Source organism: Dermochelys coriacea, chromosome 8 (genome assembly GCF_009764565.3).
Source record: "Dermochelys coriacea isolate rDerCor1 chromosome 8, rDerCor1.pri.v4, whole genome shotgun sequence".
Lineage (NCBI taxonomy): Eukaryota > Metazoa > Chordata > Testudines > Dermochelyidae > Dermochelys > Dermochelys coriacea.
This window is the reverse complement of record NC_050075.1, coordinates 98,558,408-98,571,974: the sequence shown is the minus strand read 5'-3', so window position 1 is coordinate 98,571,974 and position 13,567 is coordinate 98,558,408. Positions and strand designations below refer to the sequence as shown.

The 13,567-nt window shown below is 41.2% G+C and overlaps 1 protein-coding gene across 15 annotated transcripts in view; it reads left to right on the top strand.

Moving 5' to 3' along the window:
• Positions 1-13,567, top strand: part of OSBPL9 (oxysterol binding protein like 9) — a 143,839-nt gene that overhangs the window by 65,491 nt on the left and 64,781 nt on the right. For 6 of the 15 annotated variants that reach the window (XM_038412735.2, XM_038412740.2, XM_043490938.1 and 3 more), the window contains 2 exons: positions 5,496-5,591; positions 11,180-11,227. The exons of 2 other annotated variants lie outside the window; for them this stretch is intronic. In XM_038412735.2, the coding sequence (XP_038268663.1) occupies positions 5,496-5,591; positions 11,180-11,227 (144 nt within the window). Of the gene's footprint in view, positions 1-5,493; positions 5,592-11,179; positions 11,232-13,567 lie in introns of those variants that run through there. 7 more of the 15 variants (XM_038412736.2, XM_038412734.2, XM_038412733.2 and 4 more) reach the window with 4 other exon arrangements.

The following is a 13,567-nucleotide window of genomic DNA, read 5'->3' as shown; positions in this document are numbered from 1 at the left end:
GACTCAAGGAATATTTCCAACACACCTCTGACCAACATATTAACCCACAGAGACCTTCCTGCCAACACTACAAAAAGAAGGATTCTAGGTGGACTCCTCCTGAAGGTCGAAACAGCAGCCTGGATTTCTACATAGACTGCTTCCGCCGACGTGCACGAGCTGAAATTGTGGAAAAGCAGCATCGCTTACCCCATAACCTCAGCCATGCAGAACACAGTGCCATCCACAGCCTCAAAAACAACTCTGACATCATAATCAAAAAGGCTGACAAAGGAGGTGCTGTCGTCATCATGAATAGGTCAGAGTATGAACAAGAGGCTACTAGGCAGCTCTCCAACACCACTTTCTACAAGCCATTACCCTCTGATCCCACTGAGAGTTACCAAAAGAAACTACAGCATTTGCTCAAGAAACTCCCTGAAAAAGCACAAGAACAAATCCGCACAGACACACCCCTGGAGCCAGGACCTGGGGTATTCTATCTGCTACCCAAGATCCATAAACCTGGAAATCCTGGACGCCCCATCATCTCAGGCATTGGCACCCTGACAGCAGGATTGTCTGGCTATGTAGACTCCCTCCTCAGGCCCTTCGTTACCAGCACTCCCAGCTATCTTCGAGACACCACCGATTTCCTGAGGAAACTACAGTCCATTGGTGATCTTCCTAAAAACACCATCCTAGCCACTATGGATGTAGAAGCCCTCTACACCAATATTCCACACAAAGATGGACTACAAGCCGTCAGGAACAGTATCCCCGATACTGTCACGGCTAACCTGGTGGCAGAACTTTGTGACTTTGTCCTGACCCATAACTATTTCACATTTGGTGACAATGTATACCTTCAAATCAGCGGCACTGCGATGGGTACCCGCATGGCCCCACAGTATGCCAACATTTTTATGGCTGACTTAGAACAACGCTTCCTCAGCTCTCGTTCCCTAATGCCCCTACTTTACTTGCGCTACATTGATGACATCTTCATCATCTGGACCCATGGAAAAGAAACTCTTGAGGAATTCCACCATGATTTCAACAATTTCCATCCCACCATCAACCTCAGCCTGGACCAGTCCACACAAGAGATCCACTTCCTGGACACTACGGTGCTAATAAGCGATGGTCACATAAACACCACCCTATATCGGAAACCTACTGACCGCTATTCCTACCTACATGCCTCTAGCTTTCATCCAGATCATACCACTCGATCCATTGTCTACAGCCAAGCGCTACGATATAACCGCATTTGCTCCAACCCCTCAGACAGAGACAAACACCTACAAGATCTCTATCATGCATTCCTACAACTACAGTACCCACCTGCTGAAGTGAAGAAACAGATTGACAGAGCCAGAAGAGTACCCAGAAGTCACCTACTACAGGACAGGCCCAACAAAGAAAACAACAGAACGCCACTAGCCATCACCTTCAGCCCCCAACTAAAACCCCTCCAACGCATCATCAAGGATCTACAACCTATCCTGAAGGACGAGCCATCGCTCTCTCAGATCTTGGGAGACAGACCAGTCCTTGCTTACAGACAGCCCCCCAATCTGAAGCAAATACTCACCAGCAACCACACACCACACAACAGAACCACTAACCCAGGAACCTATCCTTGCAACAAAGCCCGTTGCCAACTCTGTCCACATATCTATTCAGGGGATACCATCATAGGGCCTAATCACATCAGCCACACTATCAGAGGCTCCTTCACCTGCGCATCTACCAATGTGATATATGCCATCATGTGCCAGCAATGCCCCTCTGCCATGTACATTGGCCAAACTGGACAGTCTCTACGTAAAAGAATGAATGGACACAAATCAGACGTCAAGAATTATAACATTCAAAAACCAGTTGGAGAACACTTCAATCTCTCTGGTCACTCGATCACAGACCTAAGAGTGGCTATACTTCAACAAAAAAGCTTCAAAAACAGACTCCAACGAGAGACTGCTGAATTGGAATTAATTTGCAAACTGGATACAATTAACTTAGGCTTGAATAGAGACTGGGAATGGATGAGTCATTACACAAAGTAAAACTATTTCCCCATGGTATTTCTCCCTCCCACCCCACCCCCCACTGTTCCTCTGATATTCTTGTTAACTGCTGGAATTAGCCTACCTGCTTGTCACCATGAAAGGTTTTCCTCCTTCCCCCCCCTGCTGTTGGTGATGGCTTATCTTAAGTGATCACTCTCCTTACAGTGTGTATGATAAACCCATTGTTTCATGTTCTCTGTGTGTGTGTATATAAATCTCTACTCTGTTTTTTCCACCAAATGCATCCGATGAAGTGAGCTGTAGCTCACGAAAGCTTATGCTCTAATAAATTTGTTAGTCTCTAAGGTGCCACAAGTACTCCTTTTCTTTTTGAGAATACAGACTAACACGGCTGCTACTCTGAAACTTTAGATCCTCTGTATACCTTGTCGTTACATCAGGGTGTTATGAGGGTTTGGGGTTTTTTATTGGAGCAATGATCAGTAAGCGTTTTCCCCCATTTTCAGCTGTTACTTCAAAATGCTGGTGTTTAAACTTGGCCAGTATGGATTGTCTGGCTGCTGAATGCACTCATCTTACAAGCTGTACCATTTGGGTAGATCCTTGTGAGAACAGTGTGCAGGATCAGGGCCTCATTTTATAGCTCAGTTCAAGACTTGGCAGGCAAATAAAAAATGATCTCTCGTAAATCAGTATTTTTAGTTTTTGTATTAGCATGAAAGAATGTGTTCGTGCACCATAACAAATCAGTTTTGCAGATTCTGATATAAATGAGTCATTTTTACATTGCATATAATAGTATCTCCGACCTCTCTAAGGACACAACAAAGTTTTTTTTTTATGTGCTAGACCAATCTTCTACAAAAAGAAAATGAACCAACCTGTGTTGACAAAACTAGCAATGTGGGAGAGAATTACATACAAATGTAGAATTTAACTTGCCTATGGCATTCACAGAAAATCCAAAAATATATTTTAAATGCTTTTTTTGAGTGGCATTGGTAAATTCAGACTCTTGAGAATGTACCAATGGTCCATGCTGTGCTGTTGACGCATACCCAAGAGTCTGAATGTGAAGAGGTCAACTAAAAACCAACCAACCAAAGCCCCCTTCTGGTTACAGGTGAGTAACCTTTATTTGTTACACTATATATCCATTTCTTAGTCATGCTTTACCAAATTCACCATCCATTTTGGTCAATTTCACGGTCATAGGATTTTAAAAATTGTAAATTTCATGAGTTTAGATATTTAAATCTGAAATTTCATGGTGTTGTAACTTTAAGGATCCTGACCCAAAAGGGAACTGTGGAGGGGAGGGTCACAAGGTTTATTGTAGGAGGATTGTAGTATTGCCACCCATACTTCTGCACTGCTGCTGGCAGTATGCTGCCTTCAGAGCTGGTCACCTGGCTAGAAGCTGCCACTCTCTGGCCACCCAGCTCTGAATGCAGCCCAGAAGTAAGGGTGGCAATACCGCAACTCTCCTACGATAGCCTACAGCAACCTCCTTTTGGGTCAGAACCCCCAGGTTGAAAAATGCTGATCTCCCCTGTGAAATCTGTATAGTAGAGGGTAAAAATACACCAAAAAGATTTCATGAGGGAGACCAGATTTCACAGTCCATGATGCTTTTTTCATGGCCGTGAATTTGGTAAGGCCATATTCATTAGTATTCAAAACTTCCATATTATGTTACTGTTGTAATACTTGTCTGTCCTTTCTTCTGCCCCTTCCCTCCAAGTTTTTATCTGATTTTGTCATGTGTCTTGATATACATTTTGAAGTTCTTCACATCAGGAATGCTTTCTTATTGATCTATAAACTGCTGCTTGCATTGATAATACTGTATAAATAATAGTTTGGGAGAGGCTTAATTTTCTACATTGGGTATAGTCAGAAATAACACCCTTCAGCTTCAAATCTACTAGTTGTAGCTATTTTAATATGCTGAAAGAGCTTATCCTCTACTTAAAAAAACAAAAAAAAACAACCCATCCTGTATAAACCTGCTATGTGCACAAAAAGAGAAGTACTCAACTTCACAAATCCACCATTTTCCTTTCTCTTTCCCATTAAAGATGTGGTGTTCCAGTCTGGAACAGTTATTTTAACACAGATAATTTCAGTTTAAGAAGAAAAAATATTAAATACAAACGCTATGTTAATTCAGCTTTATAGTGGAGAACTTAAAAGCACAAGTCAGAAAAATAAAAATCTTTACATATATGTATGGAGATTAGAATTTTTATATACCATAATAGTTATACAAATGACTACAGATTCAGAAGGCGCTAATAACTGGACTTCCATCTATTTAAATTTCCCAGTTGCCCTACTGAGGTTTAAATCCTTTACAGGAGGGACCATTTCTAATAGTGAGAGCTTAGTTCAGTGTTCATGTTTGTTCATTCTTTGGCCACTTGTCTATGAATCAAGCTGGCTTTTAGTTGATGAAAGTTCTTCTTCAGCTGTTACAAGGGCAGTCATCCAACAGTTGTGCTGGTTGACTAGCATAGTCAGTGTAATGGTATTTGGTGATGGTGGTTCGGCATTGAAACAAGAAAATTATTTCATTTATACTTTTCTTTCAGATGAAATTTAAATGTCTACATGAAAAATAAATAAGTAATCTTTTAATAATCATAATTAAATTTGGTAGTATGAGTGTATGGTAACTATACATGCACCAATGAAGACTACTGGCAATTTGTGGATGTCACGATATGCACCACTTGTAATACAATAGGAGACCATCTTGTGTTTAAAATGTTCTAACGTGTATCTAGGTCGGGGTGGATAAACTTTTTGGCCCGAGGGCCACATCGGGGTTGCAAAAATATATGGAGGGCTGGGTAGGGAAGGCTGTGCCTCCCAAAACAGCCTGGTCCCCGCCCCCTATTTGCCCCCTCCCACTTCCCACCCCCTGACCCACCCAATCCCCATGCTCCTTGTCCCCTGACCACCCCTTCTTGGGATCCCTGCCCCTAACTGCCCCCCGGGACCCCACCCCCTATCCAACCCCCATTTCTCCCTGCCCCCCCAAAACCACCGCCCCATCCAACTGCTCTCTGTCCCCTGACTTGCCCCCCCCCCCCAACCCCTGACCCATCCAACCGCCCTCTGCTTTCTGTCCCCTGACTGCTGCCCTGGGACTCCCCGCCCCCTTACCATGCTGGAGCCAGCCACACCGCCGTGCTGTCATGCAAGAGCGGTGTGGCTGGCTCCAGCATGGTAAGGGGAGGGGCCGGGGACTAGCCTCCCCAGCTGGGAGCTCAGGGGGCGGGCAGGATGGTCCCGTGGGCCGGATATGGCCCACCTCTGATCTAGGTACATGCAATGTGTTATAAAGAAATAAGGCAGCCTTTATTAACTGCTCATCAGTTATGAATAAATATAATCAAGTAAATTGCTCAAAAACACTGTTATAGATTTGATTTGTTTGTCTCTTTCTCTCTCTCTTTTTTTTAATATACGTAGGGTGTGGATTCAGGATTTGTTCCCAGTGTTCAGGATTTTGATAAGAAACTTACAGAGGCTGATGCTTATTTACAGATCTTGATAGACCAATTGAAGGTATGTTGAACTAACACTTGTGCACCTACAGAGATAGTAAATAATGTCAGGTGCTCTTCGGGTCTTCTCTGGAACTTGTTTCAGGCCCTGTTCTATGGGCAGCTGTGGTGGGGAATCATCCACATTTCAGAGCCACAATCCAGTGTCAGAGAAGAAATCCATTTGACATAGTAAAAGCAGAAGAGAGAGAATGAACTAGTTAAGGCAGATGTGACCATATGAGAAGCCTGTCAAATGCTTAAGTATTTTTCATCCCTGGGGTTTGCCAGTGGAAAAGTTTTATCCTTTTCTTTTCTTTGCTCTCTGGGTCTACCATAGAAAAGAATATTGAAACAAGGAGACGATTACGAAAAGTAACAATGAAAATTCAGACTAAAAACTATGTTGAATTTGAGAACAGAATTCTGTGTTGAGAGGAACAGAGATCTTGGAAGCATGTCTCACTCAAGTAAAATTGAGTTAGAAAATTAGAGTAACTTAAAATATATGCCTTCTTTCAAAATGGTGTTTCTATCAAACATTAAGAGAATCTGCCTTCTGTTATATTCAGTGAGTAAACTTTGGGGAATTGGCAGAGATGGGTTAAATAAATGAATTTTAATTTGTAATGGAATTCTTAAAATTATCATCGTGCCCTTGACATTTAATTTTTTTTTCCCCTGAAGAGGAATCCTGCCTGCGCTGTTGCTCCTGCACATAGTGCTTGACCGGGGTTGCTGGCAGCTGAGGAAATTTTTGCTGCTGTATTTGTGTGAATCTGATACTTGACCATGGGTAAATTGCTCTGTAGGAGCAGCTAAAATGGAATACTTTTCTGTTCTGCTTATGTGTGTTGGGGTTAGGTGGGGGAAGATGAGGAATGAGAAGCTCGTATCTCCCACCACACTATTGGAAACAGCAGAAGATCATACTTTGGCAGTTTCTGTCTACAACATTTTCCCCGACCCAGCTGATTAAAACTGATTAAGACTGCTACAGTTATGTTCTGCTTCTCTTGCTGATATTATTGTGCAAGCACTGTGTGTGGGAGCATCAGCACAAATTTGGTCTTGTTGGTGGGAAAGGAGTATGTGCACTAAGATGGAGTTGAGTGAGAGAGGCATACAGAATAAAGAGCTTGGCCCACAGCCTAATGATTTAGGACACAGCGTTGTCCCTTGCTGTCATGTCAGCAGGGGTGAGGAGAAGGTCCCATGCAGCACTCATCTCTGGAGGAAAGGATATGCCTAACTGTGCTCTTCAGCAATCACCTGAGACTGAAGAAAAGATTGAAACCAATAGTTGAGCGAGAGGACAGTAGAAACAAGGGATGGGGAGAGACTAGCAGAAACTAAGGCACGGGGTTTTGCAGAACAAGATATCAGCATTCAAGGAAGGGGAAGTATGGCACCAGAGAAGAAAGAATAGGAGAAGTGACTTGCTGAGTTTTAGAGAGGAGAAAGCATTTGAGGTTTTCTTATTCTATTGCAATACCTTATTAAATTTGGTAGCCGAAAGTAACTTAGCCCTGGTCTACGCTGGGGGGGATCGATCCAAGTTACGCAACTTCAGCTTTGTGGATAACGTAGCTGAAGTCGACGTACTTAGATCGACTTACCGTGATGTCTCCACCGTAGTGAGTTGACTGCTGCTGCTCCCCCATTGACTCTGCCTGCGCCTCACGCGGCGCTGGAGTACAGGGATCAATGGGAGAGTGTTCGGGGGTCGATTTATCGAGTCTAGACTAGACGCCGATCCGGCTGGCAGTGAAGACATACCCTCAGAAAACTAATGCACTAAAATGTTTCAGACTCTCCCCTTTGCTTCCCCAGTCCTCTTTTTTTGGAGGGAAAAAGGGTGTGTGTGTGTGAGAGAATCTTTAATGTATGGTAGTGGTACACAACATGCAGTCTGAAAGCCAAACATAGATCTATGGAGAGAGAAAATGCACCCTTTGTCCCTCTTAACCTCTCTGCAGGGCAAGAACAAATCTGATTAACGTCTAGTTTTTATTGATGGTGAATTTAAATAAACAATTCTAACTCATCTCTCAAGGGAGTTACAAATTCAAACTACTATTTTTTTTTACATTTAATTTGGACAAATTATGGTTGTATTCAAATTAGGTGCAGCCCTTGGGCTATTGGTCAGATGTTAGGATGGCTCCCAATGTCAAAGGTTGGGCTCCTCAGTATAAATTGGCTGCCTTTACATCATTTGAATTAGTAGGAGCAGATCGATGCTTAAGGATCTAAAATTGTGGGGTCATGCACACATCCCAGGTAATGAACAGAAAAATTAAAAGACTAAAGCAGAATTGACTGTCTGTAAGTGGAATCATATTTGTGAAGTGTCATTGAGTCTTGCAATAGATTTCAGAGATTTTTCCTCCTTCGTATAAATCAAATTCGGGAGGTCTAATGGCCAAAATCCCTTTTTTTGGTCTGGCACGTCGTCGTAGAGCCTAAGGCCAGACCATTGTGATCATTTCGATTGACCTATATAACGCAGACCATCAAACTTCTCCAAAATTAATTTATAGAGTGTATCTTTTAGGTGGGTGGGGGCGAAGTAGTATATCCATGGGTCACAGGTTTCAGAATGGTAGCTGTGTTAGTCTGTATCAGTAAAAACAACAAGGAGCCCTTGTGGCACTTTAGAGACTAAGAAATTTATTTGGGCACAGTGTTTCATGGGCTATAACCCACTTCATCATCAGAGGCATGGAGTGGAAAATACAGTAAGCAGGTATAAATATACAGCACATGAAAAGATGGGAGTTGCCTTATCCCATGGGGGGTGAGTGCTCATGAGGCCAATTCAGTTAGGGTGGATGTGGCCCATTCCCAACAGTTGACAAGAAGGGTTGAATATCAACAGAGGGAAAATTACTTTCACGGATATCTATCTTGAATTGCTTACCACACCTACTTTACTAAATGTGTCCTGACTTTTTGACTGCTTTCAAAATGCAATTTGGTGTATTTGTCTAAGCTAAGACGGTAATAAAATTACTGGACAAACTTCATTGACAAGTTATTTTACCTGTTCTCATCTTAATCCTGTATTTCATTTTTTTTTTCTGTATTAAAGATAAAAGTAAATGGGAGCTGACTTGTTTTGAACAGTGGAAAGTTTGAAATCATTATATAATGTTTTGCGATGGGACAGAGTCACATGCACGAGCAATTATTAATACTAAATCTATATCAGGATAGGACTCAGAATGCTTGATCAGGATTGGGGACTCCATTGTGCTAGCTTCTGTAGAGACCTAGTGCTAAACGGGGTCCTTACTCCAAATATCTATCAGTCTCAGGTAAGAGAAAAGAACAGATAAGCCTGTTTGCTGGAGGTGTCTGAATAATGTGTCTGTTCTTAAATGGTAACTCACTCTTCCCATAAAACCTGCCATCAGAGCAGCCTTCTTTGTCCAAAGAGTGCTGAATGGAACTCCCTATGTATCTCATCAACTCTACCTTTTTAATCAACTGCAGAACAATGACAGCATGGGAATCGAAAGACGGAGCCTCAGGGCATGTCTTCACTAGCAACGTTAAAGAGCTGGCCGCGGCAGCGCTTTAACTTGGCTGTGTAGTTGCAGCAACACTGGCACTTTACAGTGCTGAAACTTGCAGTGCTCGGGGGAGTGTTTTTTCACACCCCTAAGTGAGAAAGTTGTAGCACTGTAAAGTGCCAGTATAGACAAGCCATCAGTAACTGAGTGTGGGTGTTGCAGGGAACCATGGAATGCGAATGACCATGTCACAAATACTCTAAAATAAATATGAATGAATTGTTGTTGGGGGTCATATTGCTTGCGTTTTACTTGGTTTGTTTTCAAAATCCTAGAGTTTTCCTTTGAGTGCTTGCTCACGTCCATTCCAGTGTAGGTGTGCATGCACTGTATGCAGCACCGCCAGAAAGCTTTCCTGCAGTGCTATCTGTTGGGTCTGTTCTGGTGCCCCATGGAGTTATGCCCATAGTGCCAGTATATAGGATCCTGCTGCTCTGCCACCCCATTAGTTCCTTCTTACCAGACTTAGGCAACCTGCTGAGCTGTTGTCAGTTATCTCCTGCATCCAGACACCCAGTTTCCAATGGGATCCAAACCCCAAATAAATCTGTTTTGTTCTGTATAAAGCTTATACAGGGTAAATTCATAAATTGTCCACCCTCTATAACACTGATAGAGAGAGATGCACAGCTGTTTGCTCCCCCAAGTATTAATTACTTTGGGTTTATTAAAAATAAAATCACTTTTGTGTAAGTATATAAAAAGTAGGATTTAAGTGGTTTCAAGTAATAACAGACGGAACAAAGTAAGTCACCAAGCAAAATAAAGCAAAAACACGCAAGTCTAAGCCTAATACATTAAGAAACTGATTATTCTTTAATATCTCACCCTTAAAGATGTTCCAATAAGCTTCTTTCACAGACTAGACTCCTTCCGAGGCTGGGCCTAGTCCTTTCCCCGGTACAGTTCTTGTTAGTTCCAGCAGACATCTTAGGTGCTAAGCAGGGGTTTTATCATGACTGCAGTCCCTTTTTGTCCTGCTCCACCCCCTAAGTTTTGGCACAAGGCTGGAATCTTTTGTTTTTCTAGGTCCCCACCCCGCCTTCTAAATGGAAAAGTACTAGGTTTAAGATGGATTTCATTATCCCGTGACATGGTCACATGTCACTGTAAGACCCCTAGTCTCCATTCTTCCTGGGTTGGCCCACAGGTACAAAGGAAGGCTTACAGGTAAATAAACCATTTACAACCAATTGTCCTGGTCAATGGGAGTCATCAAGATTCTAAACCACCATTAATGGCCCACACTTTGCATAATTACAATAGGACCTCAGAGTTATGCTTCATATTTCTAGCTTCAGATACAAGAATGATACATGCATACAAATAGGAGGAACATATTCAGTGGATTATAACCTTTGTTATACCTTACAAGAGACCTTTTGCATAAAGCATATTTCAGTTACATTATATTTACACTCATAAGCATATTTCCATAAAACATATGGAGTGCAACGTCAGTTCCCATCCAGGGTATCTGTAGAGTGGCAACATAGTCTTTGGTCCACACTTTTGCAACTCATTATGCCATCACTCAGTGGGCCAGATTTGGCTGAGAGGTTCTACAGTCTGCTTGTCATTGAACTCCAAGCCCCCCTCCTACATCTGCTTGAGAGTCACCTACATTGGAATGGACATGAGCAAGCACTTGAAGAAAAAAAATGGTTGCTAACCTTCTGTAACTGCTGTTCTTCAAGATGCGTTGCTCACGTCCATTTCAAAACTCATCTTCCGACCCCTCTGTAGGAGGGCAAGAAGAAGCTGAGGGGGCAGCAGGATGGCAGGACTCTGTATACTGGCATTATGAGGGTGTAATTCCAGAATCACTAGAGCTGACCTGATGGATACCAGTGAGGAAAACTTTACGGTGGTGCAGGCGGCATGCACATATCTATATTGGAATGGATATGAGCACCACCTCTTGAAGAACAACAGTTATGGAAGGTTAATAACGCTGGGATTTTTTTGTGGTTTTAATCTGTTTGATGTACGATAAACAGCACTTGCAGTATTTTCACAATTTTTTTTTTAGCTATTTGATGAGAAGCTTCAGCACTGCATAGATGATGAACAGAGAAAAGCAAGTATACTTTATCTTATATAGATATTTAGGCCTTCCTTTTTGACATTTTTGATTATTTTGTTTCCCTTTTCATTAATCTCGCATAATTGTGAATCATGTTTTAAGCTTGATTTTAATCTAGCTTGATAAAAATAAATTCTTGATCTTTCTTGTTTAGAACTTTTTACAGGAGTCGCATATTCTGAATAACGGGGGGAATATAACTTTATATAATAGGATGAGATTTTGATAACATTAAGATATCACCTTTAAAGCGTTAAAACAAAGTTTCATTCTTTGAAGAAATGGTTCTTATACCTTTTTAGATGTGGGAGTTTTAAAATTATGCTGTGTTGTCCACACATCTCCTCCGGCACAACCGTCATTGACCTATTTGAAGAAATTTTGGTATAAAATAACCAAATTTTGGTTCATTCATTAATGTTTGAAAGTCATAGGTTGAACAAGCATAGTGGAAAAGCATGTAAGGAGCACACTGGGTTTTTAGTTTTAGGGTTTTTTGTTTGTTTGTTTTTTAAGCAGTGCGCATATTTGGAGCTCTGCACTGCACATATTTTGGAGCTCTCCATATGCTAAGAGAGACCTGGTGAAAAGTCTAACTAGCCAGTCTTACATTTGAGTATATCCTTTCTGGTTGTCTTCCACTTATTTCTTTTCCCCCTTCTCTTGCTACCCAACCCCCAACAAAAGGATTTTTTGATCAGGGATGGTTGTGTAAATATTCACATGCTTTGGGGCTGTATGCTCCAGAATGCGATATGTCATCCAGAGAATACAAAACATGAAACTTTCAGCCAGGCTGTAGCTCACTTCAAAAGCTGATGTATATATTTGCTCCCATCCAGTGTCATTTTTGGAAGCATGGCAGTAGAACGAAGTGTCTCACATTGCTATTTTTAATAAAGACAAATGTTTTATCAGACTTTTTTTTCTTGGGAGAATGGGAAGCAAAGAATGTTTCAAAACAAAAAAAAATAGCTTGTGAACTTTAATACCTGGAAATGGGGAATTAAAATTAAAGCTGTTGCTCAATTATAATAACTATTGCACTGTCACTGTAATGTTAAAATAGTTGGATTTGGGAATTTTTGTGCATTTTGTACCTATTTCTCCCAGTTTTCCCTTGTGTTTAAAGTAAAGCGTCTTCTTTTCAGTATTATTGTTTGAGTACATTTCGATGCTTCCTCACATAATATTATGTAAAGGATGCGACTTTGTATTTGTTCCCCTTCATGTATGATGGTCATACTGGCTGATTAGCAATCTTAGGCGTTGGTCTTTCTGTCCACTTCTTGGTGGCATGTACAGATTTTAAAATGTATTTGTTGCACTGTTCAAACATGCTTGACTAGTCTCTGTACAAGAAACTGCAAGAACAGAACTGATTTTTTTTGTTTCTTAACTAGAAAATTATTCCTTCAATTTTTACCTCTGTCCAGCTGCGCTCATGCAGCTCAGGAAGTACATTAGCTTTCCCTGTGACAGTAAGAAGCACTTGAGTCACTTTTAATCCTTGGAGAGTTCTTCAAGGATTGTGTAACAGCTAGAGGATGCATTTTCATATTTAGTCTGAGCAAGGCATACATCAGTGGAACAGGAATACTTAAGATTTCAAAGAGGAGGCCAGTTTACCCTTCTTCAGAGTTTTGTTTTTAAATGTTGTATCAATAATGCTTTTACTACAGATTCCACTTCTTCCTCATTTAAAACAAACAAAAAGCATCACTTTTTTTTTTTAAATTGAACCTCCCTGTCCCTTTGGGCTAAAACAGGTAAGGAATTCTTTGGCAGCAGCTTAACGTTTCTGTTTCCTTAGATAAGGATTAAACTTTTACTATACTTTGGCTAAGCAATTGTTCCACAGAGATATGGTTTGAGGGAAAGTTATGCAGCTGGAAATCCATTCTACACTCTTTCCCACTAGGTCTTCATTAAAAATTCTAGCAGAAGCCTGTTTGTTAGTTTGTTTTTTTTCTTTCCATGTTTGGTTGAACGATTCATAAGTTTAAATGGGCCATCAGAAGACAGGTTTTCTTTTCAGTTGGAATCAAAGCAGAGTGAAAGTGTTTCAAGATGAACTGTTTGAACTCAGGTTAGCTGTTGTGTTCCTGCAGACCAAAGTCAGGCTTTTTTTAGTATCCTGTAATTTCTTTTGAAACTCAATTCAGTGTTTATATGCAGGGCAGGATTGGAAATGTGAAATTAATTAGCTTTGAGCATTGGGTCAAGCATTGTTTATTATTGCAAAGAGCCATGAAATAATGACCTCCTAAACAATTGAGCACAACCTGTTTTTTCAGGTGGAAAAAGTCTGTTTCCGGTACTGCCAGGCAATCA